This window comes from Metopolophium dirhodum, chromosome 4, assembly GCF_019925205.1.
Source record: "Metopolophium dirhodum isolate CAU chromosome 4, ASM1992520v1, whole genome shotgun sequence".
Classification (NCBI taxonomy): domain Eukaryota; kingdom Metazoa; phylum Arthropoda; class Insecta; order Hemiptera; family Aphididae; genus Metopolophium; species Metopolophium dirhodum.
The window spans coordinates 4,865,784-4,887,801 of NC_083563.1; the positions used below are offsets into that span (position 1 = coordinate 4,865,784).

Below are 22,018 nucleotides of genomic sequence, written 5' to 3' on the forward strand. Positions count from 1 at the left end.
AACCTACCAAACCTACCCAATATAAAACCTACAGTGCCCTCCCCACACCCAATGGCCTATGTTGCCGCGGGTTACCCAATAAAAAAAAAAAAAAAAAAAAAAAAAAAAAAAAAATACTATACGACGCGTATACATACAATTATATAAATATATAATTTCACTGTGACAGTACCTATATATAATATATATATATATTTTGCTACATGTAGCCTACATGCGTTTCATTTTATAACATGGTATATTTATGTAGGACGCATTGGACGAAAAACGTATTTTGTTTGATTTCATTACACACAAGTGGATTTTATTAAAATATGTTACAGCAATAGATATTGGAATACGTATTATGTTAGTATGCGTTTACAAACTAAATGGCATAATGGTATATATTTATAAAAAGTATAACGACTTTATGTATTACACTGTTATCGTAATATTATACTGTGTTCATTCATTTTAAATTTTGAACATATGATGAATAGCATATGATGAATATTATGACTTGTGAGTTATGAGTACAGACTTAAGCATATAATATAATATTATATTGAAGTTGACGATTAACATTTTCACGAAAATGCCATTAAATATTATAATACTAAAAAACTAAACGTGGAACGTTGACTATCATATTTTGACAACAGTTTTATAGGAAAGAATAGTAAAAAAGTTATTAGAATTTAAACGATGGTGAAATAGATTTAAATAATTTAGGTACTTTCGTTCCTGACGAATGGTCTGAAAACATTTTTCTAGCCATGCTTAGTGAATGCTTGCCAAACATTATGGAAATATTAAACGTTTAATACTTACTAAAGTATCCAACATCTATCTGATTATCTAACAATAGACAGTGGTAAACAGTGGCGGTCAAATAATTTTGTCATGTGTGGGGGAGGGGAAGGATATGGTCGATTTTTTTAACATGCACAATTGAATTATTAAAAATATAGTTTATGGTTATCAGATATTAAACATTGAAAAAAAGCACATGGTGGAGAGGTCCTCTGCCCCCCCCCCCCCGTTTTAGCACCACTACAGTGGTATAAATGAAAAACTACACCATCTAAATTAATTATCAAAGGCAAAAAGCATCGTAGAAGACTCGTTATATAATACTTGGCAGTTAATGGTTAGACTCTAGGTATATCTAATAGTCTGCAGTGTCCGCACATGTTACGTAGGTACCTATATCATAATATACGGGTACAGTACCGGTAAGATGTTATTTTTCGGTAGTAGATACTATTAATTATTATAGCTCTAGTATAGCCTCGTGCGCGTGTAGTACTACGTCGTAGAGTGTATGCGGTTTTTCCGACTCGTGATCGGTAATAACATTAATTATTATCACAACGATGTTTTCAATCGAATATTTGAGTGCGCGAATTCCAATGTAAATATTTGAAACCGGAGGGATCGAGTATCTAATAAAAGCGAAGAATGTTAGTAGCGGGCAGGAGTTATTTCGAGGTCACAGTCAAGTCGAGAACACCCGATACATAATGAATACCACTTTGACCTCAAAAAAATTTCCGGGTTACGCACTCTATGCAATCGGCGCCGTGCTCAGATGATTTTACGTGTCTGCATGTATACATAATAATAATATATAGGTACCACATAATATAAATATATAACATGACGCATGCACATAAGGATATATATTTTTATATATAGCCTACATAGGTACGCGGAACGCCGAAACGACTACACGTGGTTATGTACATATTTGTTTGGTTAATTTTTATGACAAATTATAATGAACCGATAATGTCATTATAATGCCATCGTGGTATAAACGGTCGTTAAACATTTAATGAATCAACAGTGAGCTAATGGTGCGTCTTAAATGTGATTTAGTAGCTCACAATTATTGGTCCATCAAATTTTAGTCAACCATTAAATTAATAAATTTGTTATGCTAGTCAAATAAGAGACCTTTTTTTTTATTTTAACTCATTTCATACGATTATACGACGGCGATTAATGGTTAAAATATGATAATATTCGCTTATTATTACCTAGTATTCGATAAAATCTCCGTCACGTGCGTGATGCACATAAAATATTTTATATATATTATTTCATGTTTCATATGTGTGTACCTTATTATATGCACCTCTCAACCAAAAATCGTCGTTTCACGGAAGGAATGGCACCACATCCGTCTAAAAATCACAAATATAATAAAATGCAATTTATTTTGGTGTGTGTGTGTGTGTGTGTCATCGCTATACCAATGTACCTATTACTGTATGTGGGAGCTCGGTTAACGACTGTCGGACACGATAGACATCATGATTGTGAGAAAAAAACCGTTTGTTTTGAATTTGCGCACCATCGAAACGAAATTGGGTACTATTCGTTTATGTCAGCAATAGTAACTATACCATAATAGTCGCATAGTAGAACGTGGACAAATAATTGTGTATTGTCCAGCTCTCTGTGAAATTGTTACTAATTTTTTTCACGTGTTATATTATGGTCTATAAAATGTAGATACAAAAATGCGTATTTTACTCTACGAAAAGTGTTTTTTAAATACAATAATTCACAAGAATACAGCCAACAGTGCATGCGTATATTATATGTAATATGTTTCAATGATTTCATGTGTTACATATAGTGGTAGTGGGTAGTAGGTGTATCATATTGTATACCATTTGAAATATTCTTAAAAGTGCAGAAATACAACTAAAAGACTAAGTAAATGAAATATGAAAATCATTTTTAGAACAATTATTACAATCGATTTATAATTTATAGTTTAAGGTTTCTATCCACCATCCAATATTTATATATGTAACCTACATGTGTATTGATTGGTTATTTAATTTATCTTAAATTTTGGTTATCGCGAGTTGCTAAAATTATTTTGCGGTGAAAGCACAACTGTTATGGACTATGGTGGCTATCACAAGTTGAAACTATGTTATATTATTATTTTGTAATGCAGATAAAATAGTATTTAAATAAGTATTCCCTCCTTGCTGAAAAAAAACCAGCTCCATATTGTAATATGATATATTATCATTTATCAGTTATTATCACGGATGTAAAGGCAAAATATCAGTAGCTCACAAAGTGTACTTCACTGCAGAATCAAAAAATGGAGAAATTATTCTTATAAAGAATATATTTGAATGCTATAATTTAATTTTGATATAATAACAATTAAAACCCAGTTCTGTAAGAATAAGCAATAACGTTAATAAATAACTAAACATATTATATATATATATACTGCACGGGTTATATAGGTTGAGTTAATATGTTGCAAAAATGCTAGTTTTTTTTAAGTCTAAAAATTATGCGTTCGATATCTTTGCCAATTCATGCACTGCGGGCACACTCAAATTATAAAGAGTCATATCGTAAATAAAACATATTGTATGTCAATATTATTTTAAAAATTTAATTTAGTATTCATTATACTCATAACGACTCGTTATTGGTCGTGTTTTAGTAATACGTAATACATTTTAACAAAATGAAGAATTTTATTACCTAATATAATATTAATTATTCGTTATATATAAAACTTTATATTCATAAATTACAACTAGAAACTAGGAAGATAGGTTCGTAGAAGATACAATTATCTAAGCCAGCTGTTCACAACTCATGAGTACCTATGCAGGGTCGCGGGCAATGTGGTACTGGGTCGTGGACGCTGTTGGAGAGTTTAAGCCAAAGGTCAACAAATTTTAATTGTCATCGACATCGAGATTTGTATATGATTTTATACACTTCTATATTTCTATCGTTTAATTTGCGTGTTTATATTTAATACCTGTATATTTAGTAAGTGAGCTTCAAAGTTGTTTTTACATAATCTATGGTCCGCTAAACTAAAAAGGTTGGAAACCACTGATCCAAGCGGTAGTTTTATACTGTATTTTGCTCATTATTAATAGGGACTCACCGCAGTATAGTAATAAGATTATAGTAAAGACTGTGATCATGGAATAGCGCATATTAGACATAAACACCATATCGAAACACAAATCCATAAAAGTATATCCAAATACAAATAAAGTTATGGCAAATTTACTATTTGTTATGCCTTCATCTATAACCTACAAATGCAGTGGGAAGATAATAATCTTAAATAATTTTCAACGAATCGTTTGTTTTTGAAAGTAGCACCAGAATGGCATACGAAACGCGGTTGTCGTATCTATGTAGTCTTATCTTGATGAGAATATTGAGAGTCTTTGCAAATGTGACTGGTCAGAAAAGGCAAAAACGACTACGGTACCTACGCATTGTCTAAATAATACAAACGCTATATTAAACAGTTAATTAAATTTAGTTTTACAGAACTACCGTGGAAATTATTTGATAATTATTCATCGTCGGACTACATTTTTCGCGCAGCGTAAAACGAAATTAGTTTTCAGTCCAAAGCAAACCGTTTTGCAGTCGCGCGTTTCGGTGTATACCTACGTTATACATGACGTATACAATATAATATATTATAGTATGCACTGATGGCGTGTCTTCATCAAGCGACTACAGCAAATGTTATAAATTATAATATACCAATGGCATACACTACCTATGCGTAGTAGTAAAATATAAACGCGCACTATATGTACCTATATAATATTACCATCATGACCTGCAGATAATGACTCGGCTCATCTGAACGCGTGACCGATCACAATAATTAATATCGTTAAACATTTTCTACGGACATCGAAATCGATTGTTGCTATATTAATTACAACCACCGACGAGAGTCTACGGAAAACACAAAATCGTTTATATAAGTACAACGTATACATATATAGTAATCAACCTATATTTGCGATGATGCGATGGCAATGACTAGATAATATTATAATCTAATACATGTATAGGTATGATATGTACGCACGTTATATTCTGGAAATTATTTTTCCTCCGATAAAACAATTTCCCGTTCCATCTATACCCAAGTACCATACGGAGTATAGCATACTATGTAGGTATAGTATATTATAATATTATGTAGGTTCCTGCAGCAGCGTAGTCTTGCTACAGTATAATATATTATACCACCATTACGTTCGGAAGACGACACGGTTATGCAAATGTACGAAATACTGATAACCACTACGGCGGAATCAGTTTTTATATAATAATATAATATACCTATAAATACTCGTAAGCTTAAATAGAAAGTCGATATCGAATATAATGCGCCCGTGGGACTATACCCATCCCGTATATTATTATGTGACGATGTCAAAATTACTATAAACTAGATAATCATTCCTTATAGGAAGTATTAGATAATATTAATCATCGGAGCTTGTAGGTACTACCAGCTACATATGGTTATCGTTTTGAGCAATATTCCGTTTTTATTACGACAGTTATTATACTGTTTACAGTGAAAAATAAATACAAAATGCATAGTACACCTATGCCAAACACTCCGATTACAGTGTAATTTTATTTGTATACTATAAAGTCACTATATATAGGCAAAACAAATAATACATAGCATGTGTCGTGTTATTTCATGTCCTTATACTTCAATAATAATAGTGAATTAAAATTGAGCGTTGGGCTTTTATTGTCGCTGTTGTTAATATAACGGGAACAAAAAACATTCAAGCTCCCCTTGCTGTATGCACGCAGAAACAATGTCTGTCTTCCCACAATCTAGGACACGACTATTTTCCCATCAAAAATCTTACCTAGATAAATAATAATTAACAATAGTAATTTTAATTATAGGTTATAACTAATAACTATACAAAGGTAATGGACTATCTACATATTACTGGCATTACTCACAAAATGATAAAACGTTAAATCAATCAATTCCGAGAATACAAATCACTTACAATAAGTAATAACTTCCTGATAAAGATACTTTAATATAATTGTTATATTATGTTTATGACAATATTGTATGTGGTCATAGCTTTGGAATGACTTGTATATTTTCTGAAAATTTGATTGATTTCACAGTAAACCTAAATAATTAAATAATTTTTTTTTCAGAGCCAAAATTCAATCAAATTAAAACATCTGCCAAGTATTGAAAGTTTGAGCGTCTGTATATATTGAGTACGAAAAACCGACAAATAATATATTATATCGACAAGTTCAGAAAAGAACCAATCTGAAGTTTTGAGCAAATATGATAATTCAAATCAGGTAATTTATTTACAACATAACGACCTTACTTTATTTTAAAATTTTCTATTAGTTTCCTTGAAAATATATAATTTATAAAAATGTTTATAAATTTCATGATTAATTGTACCATTTATTATTTATTTTTAAATGTTAAAAACCAAATTTAAGTTAAATTGTAATATGCAGTATGATTCTGATTAAGTGAATTTAAGCATATTATAGGTATATTATTAATTATTCAAATTTTTTATACAATCTAACGAGTGTTTTGTGGTGGTACAAACTTCTTTTTTTCAAATCCAACCTGCTCTACTGTACATTTTTAAGTAGGTGATTTGAAGAAATACACTTATTTTATACACCCATCAATAGAATACGTGATTAAATATATAGGTACCAGAAGTACCTATTAAAGTATTAACTATAATCATATTATAAAATAGGTCTAGGAAAATATTGAATTAATGTGCGTGATAAGTTTCTATTAAATCATTAAGTGATAGTCGTTTATTGGTACAAGAATTTATGTGAACCTAATTCGTGAATCATATTTTGTTATTACTGTACTCATTAAAACATAACTACATTGATTGAAGTTTAAAATATATTAAGTATGCTCTACAATGTATTGGTACAATGTATGTTACCTATATATATTCATTGTGTTATTCAATATAAACTTATTTTTCATGGATGATCACGTAAAAATTATTGATCCGAAAAATAATAACGTTATTGATGGTTGCAATAAATAACTATACCTTACTAATTCTACATAAAACGTTACATACTGTACTATAATAATATATTATATTGATGTCTATTATGAGTTATGACATTTTTTGTTTTTCTAATATTGTTTTTAAAAACATATTTTACTTGTAAATAATATATACTAATATATACTCGTAGTATTTACATAATATTATTATATATCATTAATTACTCTTTAACACATTTAATATTTTTGGAATAATAAAATAAAAAAAACCAAACTAGTTAGATTATTAAAAACATTTAAATTAACCTATGAAATAAATGCTCATCTAGATACTCCGGATATGGATGATAAATTTACATAGGAAGTTACATGTCGCATTCAACAAAAAAGTATTATAATAATTAATATTTAATTCGATGATGGGTATTAAAATAAAAAATAAACATAGTGTTGTATCACACAAACGATATTTAAGACTATATTTTTTTTAAATATCAATAAAATACCTACCAATACCTATAGTAATAGAATAGATACAATTTCAAAATCAATAAAGCCATACAAACATTTTTAAATATATAGATTTAATTTTTTTCTTGAAGAAATTGAACTTGAAGACGTTATAACAATTAAGTTATTTTATTGAAATATAATTAACATATTATATACCTAATATTACGTTTCAATGATAACAATCTAAAGATAGTATTTAAAGTTATAGTATAACTAAATAATATTATTAGTTAATTAAGCGTTGCTAGCGTTAAAGTCACCAAGGAATATATAATATATAGGTACATAATAATATAAGATAATATAATATAGGTATAGCCGCGTAGGTATAATATGTAACATAAATATTATTATGACTTTTTTTTAAATGGGTGACTTTCCCCTCCTATTATAAACTCTTATCAAATGTACCCATCGTATAACTTATAAGTTATAAATATAGATTGTAAATATACTAAATTTTGTTCAATAATAAAAAAAAAATAATTTTTTTGAATTTTCATACCTAAAATAATAGTTGTGAATTGTGATAAAATAATTAACAATAATGCATTAAAATTAGAGTTAATAAATTATACACATTTGTAATTTTATGAAGAACTATAGATATTAATACATAGTAAGGATTAGTCGGTGAAATAAAAAATCATTTATCTATTATAATTTCTATTAATTAATTTATTATAATTTCCAACGCTCATAACGTTCGTACGTGTCGAATACTGTCGGTTGTAGATTAATTTTTACAAAATTTATAATATTATTAATTAGTAAAGTAGGTACCTCGTACCTATATAGGTTTGTTATATATTTTTAAAATAATAAAATAAAAAATAACTGCATAGGGTAATAATTGTATAGATTAAAATAAAAAATAGCACAAATAAATACATTATGTAGGTATCTTAAATATAATTTATTACCTATTGACATTATGGTTTCCAAAAAGTATAAAGTAATAAAAACCTAAGCCTCGAACGTATTAATCGTGTTATATACTGTGATAAATCTATGATGTTCGTATAACGAAATTTGTAGTAAAATTAATCAGAATAAAAACGTAAAATTACAAGTACCTAAATTAAAACACACACAAACAACATATTAATACAAATTGAATAGATAGCTGATACAGCGTATATGTATAAGTGTATTTTATATGTTAATAAGAAATCAGTTTTTTTTTTAATATGTATTTTGCAAATAGAATAATAGAACGTACAAAAATAAAATAGGCACGCATCTTATATCGTAGTATCTATACACAACACGTATATATACGTATAATAGATGTTTATAATATTATGTTATACACCGTGTCCGTATACCTACATTGTGTGCAAAAACATCGCTCAATAAAATCAATCTATACAAAAACAATACGGTATTTCAAAGCATATAATAATTAGTACTAATGAAAAGAAAGATGTATTAATTTAAGTTTTAATTAAAACTCGACTAATTTGGCCAAAGTACCTATTTATTGATCATACAGAAATCACAAGACGATAATTTTATAACGGTCACCACGTATTTATAATTTATTTTGATGATGAGGTCATCGTAAAATTCGTTTTTCTCGTATGCAGTGATGTACGGGAAACACAGTTCTAGAGTTGATTAGTTGAATCAGACATTTTTTCAGTATTCGAAAGTGTTTCGCGCGAACTCAACTCATTCGCATACAAAATGCAAGCAGGCTGCACTGCTGCAGGCATATTGTAATATGTGTTGCAGTATTACTATAGCAAATCATACGCATGCGCGGTATATATGTGCCCCGAACGTCGGCTCTTCCGGTTACTCTATATTAAAGGAACACTTAAACGATATTTATGATATCGAGGATCGACGTTAGTACTAAGTATGGTCATGGCGCTTTCATGCACATGCCTACATGTTATAACCTGCGTACGGATTATTCTGGAGAAAAAAAATATACAGAATCTGGGCGATCGAAAGTCGTCAGACCGTCATTATATTATACTGTACATGCGTAATACAAAACGTGCCATTATATAGTGGGCACGTGTTTAGTATAGGTACACTTAAATACAAAATAATGATAACGATAATATACGCAAATATACAACTCGTCGAACTCGGTCAAACCGATCGCGTCCCACACGAGCCTTCGAGAATAAATGTCTTCACAGACTTCTATTATTATTATTGTTGTTGTTGTGCGTCGTTGCCTCATTTTTTTTTCTGCTCGTCTGATCGCGCACGGATGCACCTCGATTGTAGTCTTCTCTCGCCGCCTTGTGTACGCGAAAACCGACTGACCGTGTGTGCGTATATAAATGAATATACGCAATATATATATTATGTGTGTGTGTGTGTGTATGTTTACGACAATAATAATAATAACCCACTATGGAGGTCACCCTTTCGGCGTTCGTAAAATGGAAATGGAAGAAGTCACCTATACGTGCGTGTAACCGGCGGCGACCGCGACCGCGGTAGTGGTTGGGGACGGCGAGGAGGAGAGTTCGATGCACCGGCCGCCGGTCTCAGCAGCCGCCGCCGCCGCCGCCGTGGATATAATATTATTATTATGCCCGTCGCAGTCTTCGCGTTTGCAGGTCAGTTTTCACAGTTCCGTCCGTCCGTCTTCGCGCCCGCCACGCAATCGCTTACCCATTGTCCGCATCGCGTATTATACAGTATTATCATAACATACAGTAGTCGTTTTTCGTTCCGTTTTCCCCCCCGTCAACTGTATCGCGTGTACGGTGTTCTTCTCACACGACGTTCGCAACCCCAAAGATATTAAGTGAGTACTTATATATTATTATTATAATATAGCCATGCGCTAACTGTTAATATTATATTATACAAATATAATTTATGACAACGATGGTTATGGCCAAGCCGGAAATCGTGAAAGGGCGGATGAGCTTTTTTTCTATTAATACGGTATCGGGGCCCAACTTGAGACGATATAATATATTGTATGCCTTTACAAAAATTCTTTGGAAACTATTGTGCTAGGGCCCCGCTTACACTGATAATAAACGATACCTAATATTAAATAATATTATGAAAGTATCTTATTATTATGATATTATGTTGCAAGATAGATAGATACACGTAGGTACTTATTCAGGCAACAACTTTTACTAAAAACATAATAATGTAGGTAATATATAGATACGCATGAACGACTTTCGATTATTATAATATATTATATATTATAATTCTGATTCCACGTTATGTCTCGACGTTTTAAATGCTACTGCTTTAAGTGTCAAACATAATATAGTTATATTAGGTGTATGTATAGATAATGCACGTAACTTGTAAGTTGTAACCATGTCGTCACGGTAAAGTACACATTATTTAACACCTACACGAAAATCCGCGTAATTCTATACATTTTATGATCTATAGTCTATACCCACATGTCGTATAAACATATTTATTAATATTTGGTGGATTCGCTGTTCTTCCTAAATGGTCTTCATTCATTATATAGTACCTTATATATTATGCTAGTAATAATAATATTAATATCGTTGTTTTTTTAAACACGTAGAGTACATTGACGTGTGGGTTTTTGACCTCACTCAGTACTCACACATCATATTATACATATGTGTATGATTTTACGTCCAACAAAACTGACACGCGGTAATAGTATAATAATAACTGTTCTTAACACATCAAACGTCTGTTTTCACACACGCAAAATCGGTCGTTCTGGTGTACAATACCTACCTATAAACACACGGTGTGAGCATATAATATGCGTGTTTACAAGTGCCACATGTGTGTGCAAAACGGCCGTTTTATAATTACATCTTTCGATTGATCTTAGGTACTATATAGGTAGTAATGCCTGGCGTATAAGATTGTCCGTTATTCGTGCGTAAAAAATCATTGTTTATATTATATTCATTGAATTATTGACAAAATCGTCAGACCGTGACTCGGCAATGGCTCTCCTGTAAACTGACCGCGTTTCGGAATCAGATTGGTTCCCGCGAACGTGTCTTTTTCATATAAAATTCACTATAAATAAAATTAACAATCAAAAAATAAATAAATCTAATAACAAAAACAATAGGATCCAATTAAAATGACAAGATTCGGATGTATCATAATAATAACAATGATATTATAGTCTGTATAGTAATTAGTAGGTAGTATAGTGTATAATATTATATTATAGCATCGTTTATGCGACAAAACATATTATAATTATTACATTATTACAATGTTCAACACGATTATTTATGAAAAACAAACAGTATTATTATCAATATCATCGATCAACGATCATAACTGAATATCTGATAAATTCACAAGTAATAACTAATAAGTATGAATAAATACTAATTCTCATGAAATATAGTATATTAAATATTTTACTTAGAATGCGCGCTATTATAAAGTATTATAATACGTGAGACACACAACTAACAAGCGTGGACAATTTATTAATTCCTTCTCCACCATCATTTTATTGAGACGAGATGGAAGTCTATAATATAATGCTCAAATATAAAATTAATACATTTTTTCTCATCATTTTTTGATGTTTGCTTCGTGTCCAATCAATGAAACGTGACAAGAGTTATTATAATTTTACACGAAAAACAGACGTCCGTGTATATCCTTTATTTGACGTAGAAAATATGCTCGTGTGAATTTTTAACACGTACGATATATGGTTGAAAAAACAACAGTGGTATTTTTTTTAAACTCGTTCTACTCATAGGCTGGCCCCGTTTTCGTTTTGCGCACTACTCATTACAGATTACTCATGGTGCAAGGATGCACATTAACTATAGTTGTATATCAAGTCCATGTTAATTCAACTGGTTATATACTTATATTCATTTCAATTAATTGATTGACGGTATAAATGGTATCTAGGTTCACTTTCTAAATTTGACCATAATCTAAAGCATTTTTTTTTTATATATTATTGTTGGACAAAATTATCTGATTGAAAATTTCTTATCCAATAAACGTGTGCAAATAATGCTCCAAACAATTTGTTTAATAGTTAAAAGGTACTTAAATTATCTGCTTTAATAATTATTAAAACATAAAATTGTATGTAATTTTAGATTCTGTTAAGTGCAGTATGATTGCGTTTGTTGTATAAAACATGATTTAATCAGTATAGATAGCTGTAGTTTGTAATAAATATTTTATAATAAACTCTTAATAATACCGGCTAACTGCCGCTTAAGTATATGTAATACTATTTTTATAAAGACTGGTTATTTACTTCCTCAATAAAAATGTCTTCCATAAGAAGTAAATTACATGATATCGCTTTTAGATCATAATATTATTTTCTTAAATAAAATATTTAAATAAATAATTAAGTAGTTCATGAACTGGCTTAGTGAATTGATCCTAGGACGTAAATGTAAGGAGGCCGTTTTTAATATGATAATAGATGACATAGTGTTACTATAGTTATGTTTTATTTTTTATATATTAAGGTTTGACAAGTCCAACTAAATACAATATGCAATTTATCTAATTCAGGCACAATTTGTTTATATTTTTTCTGAGTGATTTTCTGGCTAAATTTACCACTTAATCACTCGATATTATTTTAAAAATAAACAAACTTGAATAAAACAATTCGTTTTTAAAGTCTTTATGTTATTGAGATCAGGGTTTAACAGACAACAATTTAATAAATTAAAAATATTCTCTTAAATTCAACCTACGAGTTCTTCGTTGATATATCTTTTTCAAATAACAAGAAGTTAAGTACTTCGGTAGAACTTTTATTGGAACAAAAAATCTAATTACTTATCTAATAAAAATAAAGCTATTTACTGATGTTATTTATACTATAATTTCTTTAAAATATTATTGTAGATAGTATATTTACATTTTAAATATTCAGCTATAACTGACTAAATAAGAACATATTAGACAGGAAATTAATTTAGTGTAGGAAGTTGAGCACTTTATAAAAAGGATAAACGTGGATAAAATAACTTTTAATATACTAATAATATTACTTTTATATGCATAATACTATTTAAGTGTGTATATTATATTAAGCAATTTCGTTTATATTGAATCATATATTTATCGATATAATAATATTGTTAGATTCATTTGTTATAATTTCTATAAGGCATAATGCATATTAATCTACTACGTCTACTGCAAAAAAATACAAGGTAACATAATTTATACCATATAACTTGTAAAAATAACGAACGTCGTACTTTTCGTCTTAACATCAATCATATTACGCGTGTACATTATGATAATATAATGTAATTGTCATTTCACACAATACTATTCAGTCCAAAAGTAGGCGAAAACAATACGAAAAAAGTACCTTTTGCTCTTGAGTAGCGAACGAAAAAATACCAAGGTTTGACCGAATAAAAATTTTCCGTTTACGTGTGTACAGTATACTATAATATAGTATATATCTGTATATGATGTTATAATATGTATACAGCTAACACACACCTGTGACGATCGGAGGGCTTAATTATTATTATTTGGGCGCGGCTCAAGTCCGCGAATAAGTTGCGGTGACGCGGACCCACGAAAACGTGAGACCGTCGACCGAATGGTAGGTGTAGGTATATCGTGTATGCCGCGAGCCGTTCGATATTATTCTTTCATGCTTGCAGTCAACAATGACCCACACGACCACTGGCTACCACACTATATTGCATACAATATTCGTATTATATTTTATAGTTCAGTACATATTATATACGCCTCTATTATAAATCACCGTTGTAATGATATGCGATGTATAATTAATATACGATAACCGTAATATACTTTAATATTATATATAGGTGAACTAACATAGTTAATAATTAATTATAATTCCATTTACACAATTTCGTGCTATATACTAGATCCTTCCGGGGATGTAACCCGATGACCGATAGAGACGTTCCGGCGATGGATATAACATGCGAGTATTAAACATTATGGTATTAACTGGTATTTAGTATAATACAATACGTACCTACATTATAAGGTATACAATATATTATATTACATGCGCATTGCGCACGCATTAACGCGTGAACGCATCTTCCCCGCAGCTCTATATTCGGTTAGGAGAGATGTGACATTGATGTATATTGTATAACTTAGGTGTATCGTATGTGTATACAAAAATAGTGCTATACCATCATAACGTATAATATTATGTACGTAAACACACACGCGCTCTCCTTGGGTCTATAGCCCACCAAACTCGTTATAACGGTAAACGCATTCCTATATTACCAGCGAGCGTGCAGAGTGCGTAAGACTATAATACAGACACTCTATATATATATTTTGACTGTTTATCTTTTTACTATTTTTTTTTACGTGTGCCTGTTTTTATGCTTTGGGACGGATGATGGGTGCAAATATCAATATAATTTTATTACGCACTCGTTTATAATATGTCTAACTTTATCTAATTTATTTTCCTGGCCAGAGACTTTAACGCGCGCTTGCAAATAGTCCGGTTTGTGACGTGTTACATACCCGAGATCAACTAAGTGAATTTGACCCAAAGGTATAATATTATAATATTCATTTTGTGTTTATGCTTCTAGCCACTTTGGCAATAGTCAGACCTACGAATTTAAATTTACTTAAAACTAATTTTTAGAAGTTGTTTTTATGTATTACGGGAAATTGATTTCTTACGAAGGAACTTCCAAAAAATTACTCTTGCCAAGATCTGCGAAATTACGCAGATGGTTATATTTGATTTTATTTAATTTACATAACTGTTAATAACTTTGTTTTGCTTGGAATTTCGTTTTAATTGGACAACACGGCAATCGTACGTGATGTCCACGTGCCACGCACGAAAAATAACTGTACATATTTTTTGTAATACATAATACAGCCATCATGGCACAACGATCGAAATATAGGTATTATATTACGTGTATGACGTTACACGCATGTATATATAATATCGTAGATCGTCGTGTCATTGTGTCAATATCGAGTGGGTGTAACAATATGAATATTGTATATAATGTCTGTAATAACCGCAATCGAACCAGTATTTTGTATATATATATATATATATAGGTACCAATATACACATGTGGTATAAAAGCCAGTACACAGTCAACTGCGTATATGTTTGTATGCTGTGTATTGGAACAGTACAAATGTATAATATAATACCTATACTTAATAATCTTACGCTATATGTTTTTTAATAACGGTTCCGAACCATCTGAACCTGAAATAAAGAGAACTTGAATTTTATTACATCATGTAACTTACGAATTGATACATGGATATTATTGAACAAATAGGTACCAGTTTTATAATATTTTTGAATATTATAAAAAAATCAAATTCATTAAAATTTTTTAGTTGAAAATTAATATGATATGTGTAATAATATAACATAATTATATAATATTCACAAAATTTAGATTTATCTATTAAACAACAACTATATACACTATGAATTATAATATATATTATGTTATATATCTCAGATACATGTCTGTTGATTTATTTCAGCTTTCGCCTTTCTCCACTCATATAAATATTATCATAAAAAAAAAATTATAACGAAAAAGTAGCAAACGCGTGACTTAGGATGTATTCAGAGATCTTGTCGAAATTAATTATATACGTATATACATGTAAATCTATAGGTCGTAGGTAAACTTTAGCATGATACTAACCATAGGTACATAATATTATGACATACCTTCATATAAAACCTATATAATATATTTAGCATGAATGGTATACTTGAAGTTAACTTTGACAAATTATCATTATTTGGAACTCAAGTCGATTTCAAACAATTATTTATCAAAATATATTTACAGTAGTATAAAGTAAATGCATGTAGCCATGTAAGTAGTTAATATTTAGATTGAGGTATAAAGTCACTAGTTTATAAAATATGCCACTTAATACCTACCTATGACTCATATTATGAATATAAGACGGAACGATAATAAATTAAACGGTTTAAATATTATAATAGCATATAAACGTATAATAATATAACCGGAAATATATTTACTGTGAAATACGGTATATAAATCAACTATCCTGTGGCTTTTATGTATTTAAAATTACTGAAAAATGATAAATGGTTCGTTTATCATTCATAAGTCATAATCCTACAATGACTAAAAACTTTAAAATTCCTAACGGTTCTTTTAAATGCGCAACGTATTATAGTCATACAGATTTAAAATATAAAATATATCGTTTAATAATTAAAAACGTAAAAAAAACTTAGTGGGCACATATTGCTTATTTCAAAGTTAAGAGAAACAATACCTTTTAGAAACAACGCAATAACTCGAGTTTAAAAGTTATTTATGTATACTACATAGTGTATATTAACTATATTACTATATACCTATGTAGATAGCGGTAGTATACTGTATAAGTACTATAAATCTGACACAGTTCAATTCGATAATAATATTATGATGATATTTAATATACAATTTAGCCAAAATTTTCAATGCTCACAACTTGAAATTTATATTCAAATAATCTACAATTTACATAATTGTTGAACAATGAATTTTTTGGATAGACCATAGACGTTTTTATTTGTATTATTTTATGACACACATTTACTGTTATAGACAAAACGAAAAGCGCATAGCAACTTGGTAAGAATATTATTCTACCTAACCGAGAATTAATATATTTACTTCATAAATATTTAAAATTATCCAAGCTTTGCATACACATAAGCACACATGAACTGTTTATAATAACGGTAATATATTTATATTACTCACTGCAGCGTCGTGTAAGAATAACGCGTAGGTTAGGTGCCCGCGTAAATAAAGCCCAGCGAAAAGCAAATGAATTCTATTCATATAAATATATAATAATATTATTACTATGCCCTACCACAAGCTTAACCTTGTAACGATTCAATACAGGTGCCTTCCATAGTTCTATCGACCGTATAACAAGTTGTTAATCCGTAAAATGAAGAAATTGGTGTAATCATCCTGACGAATTCAGACGAACCTTTTTATTTATACTAATCCTAAAAAATATATGTTATGATGAAAATCATAAATCAGACACACCTGTCCTGAATAAGTTATAATGATAATAATAATAAAATTAATAATAGTAACGATGTACCTCGTTTCAAAATAATTTGATGAAAATGTCCTAATTGCGTTACAATAGTAAGTAGGCACTTCAACTCACACGGAAGGGTCAATAAAAACAGGTTATTAGTTCAAAATTATCTAATTATAAGAATAAAAAACTTTTTTCCTAGGAAATTCAGAATAGCTAAATCTCAGATGAACCAATAAAAAAGGATAATACATAATTATCGATCGATAGTAAAAAAATTGAGACAGATCAATTTAGAAAATATGTAAGTTTAAATAGATAGGTACGTACCAACGTTAATTGGTATTGCCGGTTCCCTTTCTCAAGAAAATCGTTTCGATTGTTATTTTCAAACGTCTTCTAATCCGATCATTCACACTTTAAGCTCTTATTAAATTATAAAACTCAAAACATAATTTCTTGTTATGCTTGATTCGTTTATATACTATTAAAATATATTAGTTTGATTAATCAGAGCCATAACGTCCAACGTATGATTGTTTACCCACAACTACATAATATATACTAATTATAAGTACCAATAACCATTGTATAATGTATATATCAGCATCTATAATCAATGGTATCAATCAGTCGTGCAGATATATTATCATAGTTTACTCTTTAGTCCCTGCTTTTTGAAACAAACAACGGATTTAAACAAATTATATGGCTTCCGAACTGTTTTCATCATATTTTTCATATAGGTACGTAGATAAACGATAATATTCATCAAATCAACGTATAGTTTGAAGTTTGAACCATCTACCCCGGAGAGTCAGCCGTGTAATGTGTATATATTTATGTGAACACATTGTGGTTTTAATGTCTAACGGTCCTTCTTATTTCTGTCACGACCGCGCGACAACAACAATTACGAAACAATTTAGATAGGTTATTATTATTATTATGATTATTATTATTACGATCATCATTGAGTGAACGGTAGCTCTCCGTTGTAACTGTTAATTTCTTTAGGCGGCTAACCACGTGAAAACGTCACACCGATGTGCGGTCTTGTTCTTGGAGTATGCCTTTGAAACGCTCCACCTCACCGGGGCACCCCCCTCTCAAAAAAAAAAAAATCCACTTGTTTATTATATACTAATGGGTTTGATGTTCAATGATAGTTATGTTATTACCGACGCATTAGATGGTCAGCAGGACCTGTAAAATGTAAACACACACAAACACGCGACACTATTATAGCGGTTGTTGTGGTGGTAAAAAAATTGATCAATTTGTCAATATTCTCGATTCAAGTAGTCTTGTATTATTTATGCAGCAAAACGTTATTTCAAACATAACGTCTCTGAGTTCCTAATACGCGTGGCACGCCAATCATTCTATTCAAACGAATAAAACACACTTACCCATAAGGCTATAACCTATTATATATCCATCATCAAGCGACTGAAACGAAACGATTGTGTAATTTACATATAGCCATATTATCAATTACAAGGTTCTCGAGTACAAATCTGATATATTTTACGTAGGAACAATTCATTTAAAATTTATTTTTCTAGAAAACTAGGTATCAATTCAGTAATGTAAACAACTATAAGATAAACATAATTCTTTATTTCACAGTTCACTTATACAAATCATCTGTACCTTTACTTCACTCGACATACCCTAAACCTATTACAATATGTTTTTTAAACTTAATTTATACCTACGTTTGCATAAATATTGTAATGCCCATTGGCCATGGGTCAGAAAAGTAATAGATACCTATGCGGATGAATGGTTAAAACTAAAAATAATACAATTTACTTTATTGTCTGTACTCTAGATATATTGTGTAAAACAATGCTTTACATTATTTTATTTTTGTTCAAAAACTTTTTTAACTAAGAATTAATAAAAATGTCGATTTAATGGTTTTTAAAACAATTGTATTTATGTCGGTTTCAAACAAAATTGACACTAATCACACCTTTATTAAAAACTAAATACTAATACTTACTAAAAAATTCTAGTGCTAAAATACATTCAAATAAATTATTTAACGAATTAACAAAACGAAAGATAATAAAACTAATTAAAAATTACTATGAAATTATGGTAAAATATATTTTTGAACGATGTTAGGTATTTGTCATTATAGTAGGGGTATATCAATAACTATTTTGTAAAACCAATCAGAACACAATTCAAACAGAAAAAAAAACAATTTATCAGATAACGCATGTTAGTAATATCCGTGAAAAATAGTAATTTAATATTATTTTATCTGTCCTAATAACCCAATTTTACGGTAAACACATTAGCAAGTCGAGTAAGATAGAATTAGAGTATACCTACTATGTTATGATTAAACTACGTTGTTATATATTATATTAACAATAAACGTGATCATCCTATATTTTTTTTTTAAATTTTAAATTGTATAAGAAATAACAGTTCGAATTCTAAACTAGGTACTTTAAAAATTAATCTAATTATTATATGGTAAGATGTTATAATTTAGTATAGTTTATGATAAAAATTATAAAATAGATATCTGCATCGAGTTAGATTACAGTACCATTGTTAACTTCAATATTTTTAATTGCGACATATTGCTTAAAATATAATATAACTTGTTATTAGGTAGGTACCTAATATCCCTGTAGTGTAACTAAAAAAATGTAGACTTAAAAACATAAATTCATTTACTTTATTTTTAATATCATGAATAACCTACTGAACAATAAAACTAAATCAACATCATTTTCAAATTCCCATTCTCTCTCCCTACACAAGAACATGTTGACTGTTCATTTCATTATTTCTCGAACTGAACTCATTGTGAAGATAAGGAACATCTTCGCCGTTATTGTACGTCAATAGCTAATTGGACAACTCCTTCTCTCATCTCTAAATGTGTCATTTATTACACGAAATTCTTGTTATTTTAATTTACTTTGAGCTATTAACGAATTATATTAGGTGCCTACCTACTTCATATTGTTTTTATGCACCAGCTTGTATGGTTGTGATATGTATGTATAACATTTTTACTTTTTATCTATTACATTTTTAATTTATACCAGCTATCACTTAAATAAATAATTAAACCAAGTTATGTCATTTTATTCACAAATTGTTATTTTATTTAAAATTTGCGTTATCGTTTACAGCGTATAATGTATAATGAACGCAGTGTAGATAAAACTAATAATAACTAATAATATAGACAGTACAATATACAGTATAGGTATCAATATAAGGGTCGTAAATCGTGATTAATTTATATTTTATTATATTAGATTAATATCCATGAATATGAAGCTTATTTAAAATATAATTTTTATCACACATTTAATTTTTTTTTTCATAAAAAAAAAATTATGTAAAAATATTAAGATATGGTAATGGTAATTTATTGATGGTAAGAACCTTGAGTCACTCTCTGTCCCTAATAATATATATACAACATAAATTAAATATTATCCTTAGCATAATATATGTGTCTAACGTCTATATAAATTCATACATAAAATCGATGAATAGAAATGTAAAAAAATATGTTTATGGTACAATTGTATCCACAATTCACTGACATTATTTTTTTTTTCAGATCGGTGGTATTAAAATGAGAAGAATCAACCGTCGGTTGGTTTTGTTATCGATCGTATTCGTGTGTGACGTAGTTAATGTTTTCGGAAGACCGCAAGAGCCAAGCACAGTTAGCAGCACATTAAAAGGTGAAATTAAAAATATATATACATTACGTGTGGACCACAAATGTACGCGGAATTTAATATCTCGATAAACAACTGATATATAATCTAAATGTATGAAAATAAAATAAGGTTTCGATAAAAAAATTATATTTTTGAACGTTTATCAACATAACATGTTAATATATTTAAGAAGCGATTAAATTTTGTAATATTTTTTGATAGCATAAAATACAATATATACGCTGTTTAAAATGGCTTTATGATATTTTTAAACATTTCTTATTTTACAATACATTATAAAAATCAAAATGTAATAATTTATAATAATAATACATTTTTTGTTAAAAAAAATTAATGTTATCATAAAAAAATTCTCAAAATTAATTAATTGAAATTATGATGATAAAACATAAGATTCAGGTTTAGTGCCTGAAAATGTAATGGCATGGCACGCGTTTATGTTATATGTGTTGCCTATTCATAACGCCGTCGCACTTGGTAAAATAATATTAGGCTAAATATTTATACATAGGTACTTAATATCAAATTGAATACTTATGAAATCTTATATTATTTTCAGTACTAATAAATCAGTATAGTTATAAAACATTTATAACTTAAATTTTGATTTAATCATGTTATATTCCGCTAACATTTTGTTCTACAATATAAACGATCAAACATTAATTTCAATTTGTAATGCTGTTTTATTTTTATATGTTACAGATGATCTTGTTAACAGGTATACAGCTTTTACTACGGCCACTCCGAGGTCTTTGGAATTTGTGGAAAGCTACTTGAGCACGTCTAAAAACCAATACGCATCGAATGCCATAAACAAAAAAGAAGACACCCGTTACGCTGAACCCGATCC

At 29.2% G+C, this 22,018-nt stretch overlaps 1 protein-coding gene across 3 annotated transcripts in view; it reads left to right on the top strand.

Moving 5' to 3' along the window:
* LOC132942523 (uncharacterized) overlaps nt 1-22,018 on the top strand; it is a 50,102-nt gene that overhangs the window by 23,550 nt on the left and 4,534 nt on the right. For 2 of the 3 annotated variants that reach the window (XM_061011024.1, XM_061011025.1), the window contains exons 3-5: nt 6,004-6,159; nt 21,039-21,165; nt 21,871-21,886. In XM_061011024.1, coding sequence (XP_060867007.1) covers nt 21,054-21,165; nt 21,871-21,886 — 128 coding nt within the window. In that variant the 5' untranslated portion in view covers nt 6,004-6,159; nt 21,039-21,053. Of the gene's footprint in view, nt 1-6,003; nt 6,160-9,917; nt 10,152-21,038; nt 21,166-21,870; nt 21,887-22,018 lie in introns of those variants that run through there. The other variant, XM_061011023.1, reaches the window with a different exon arrangement.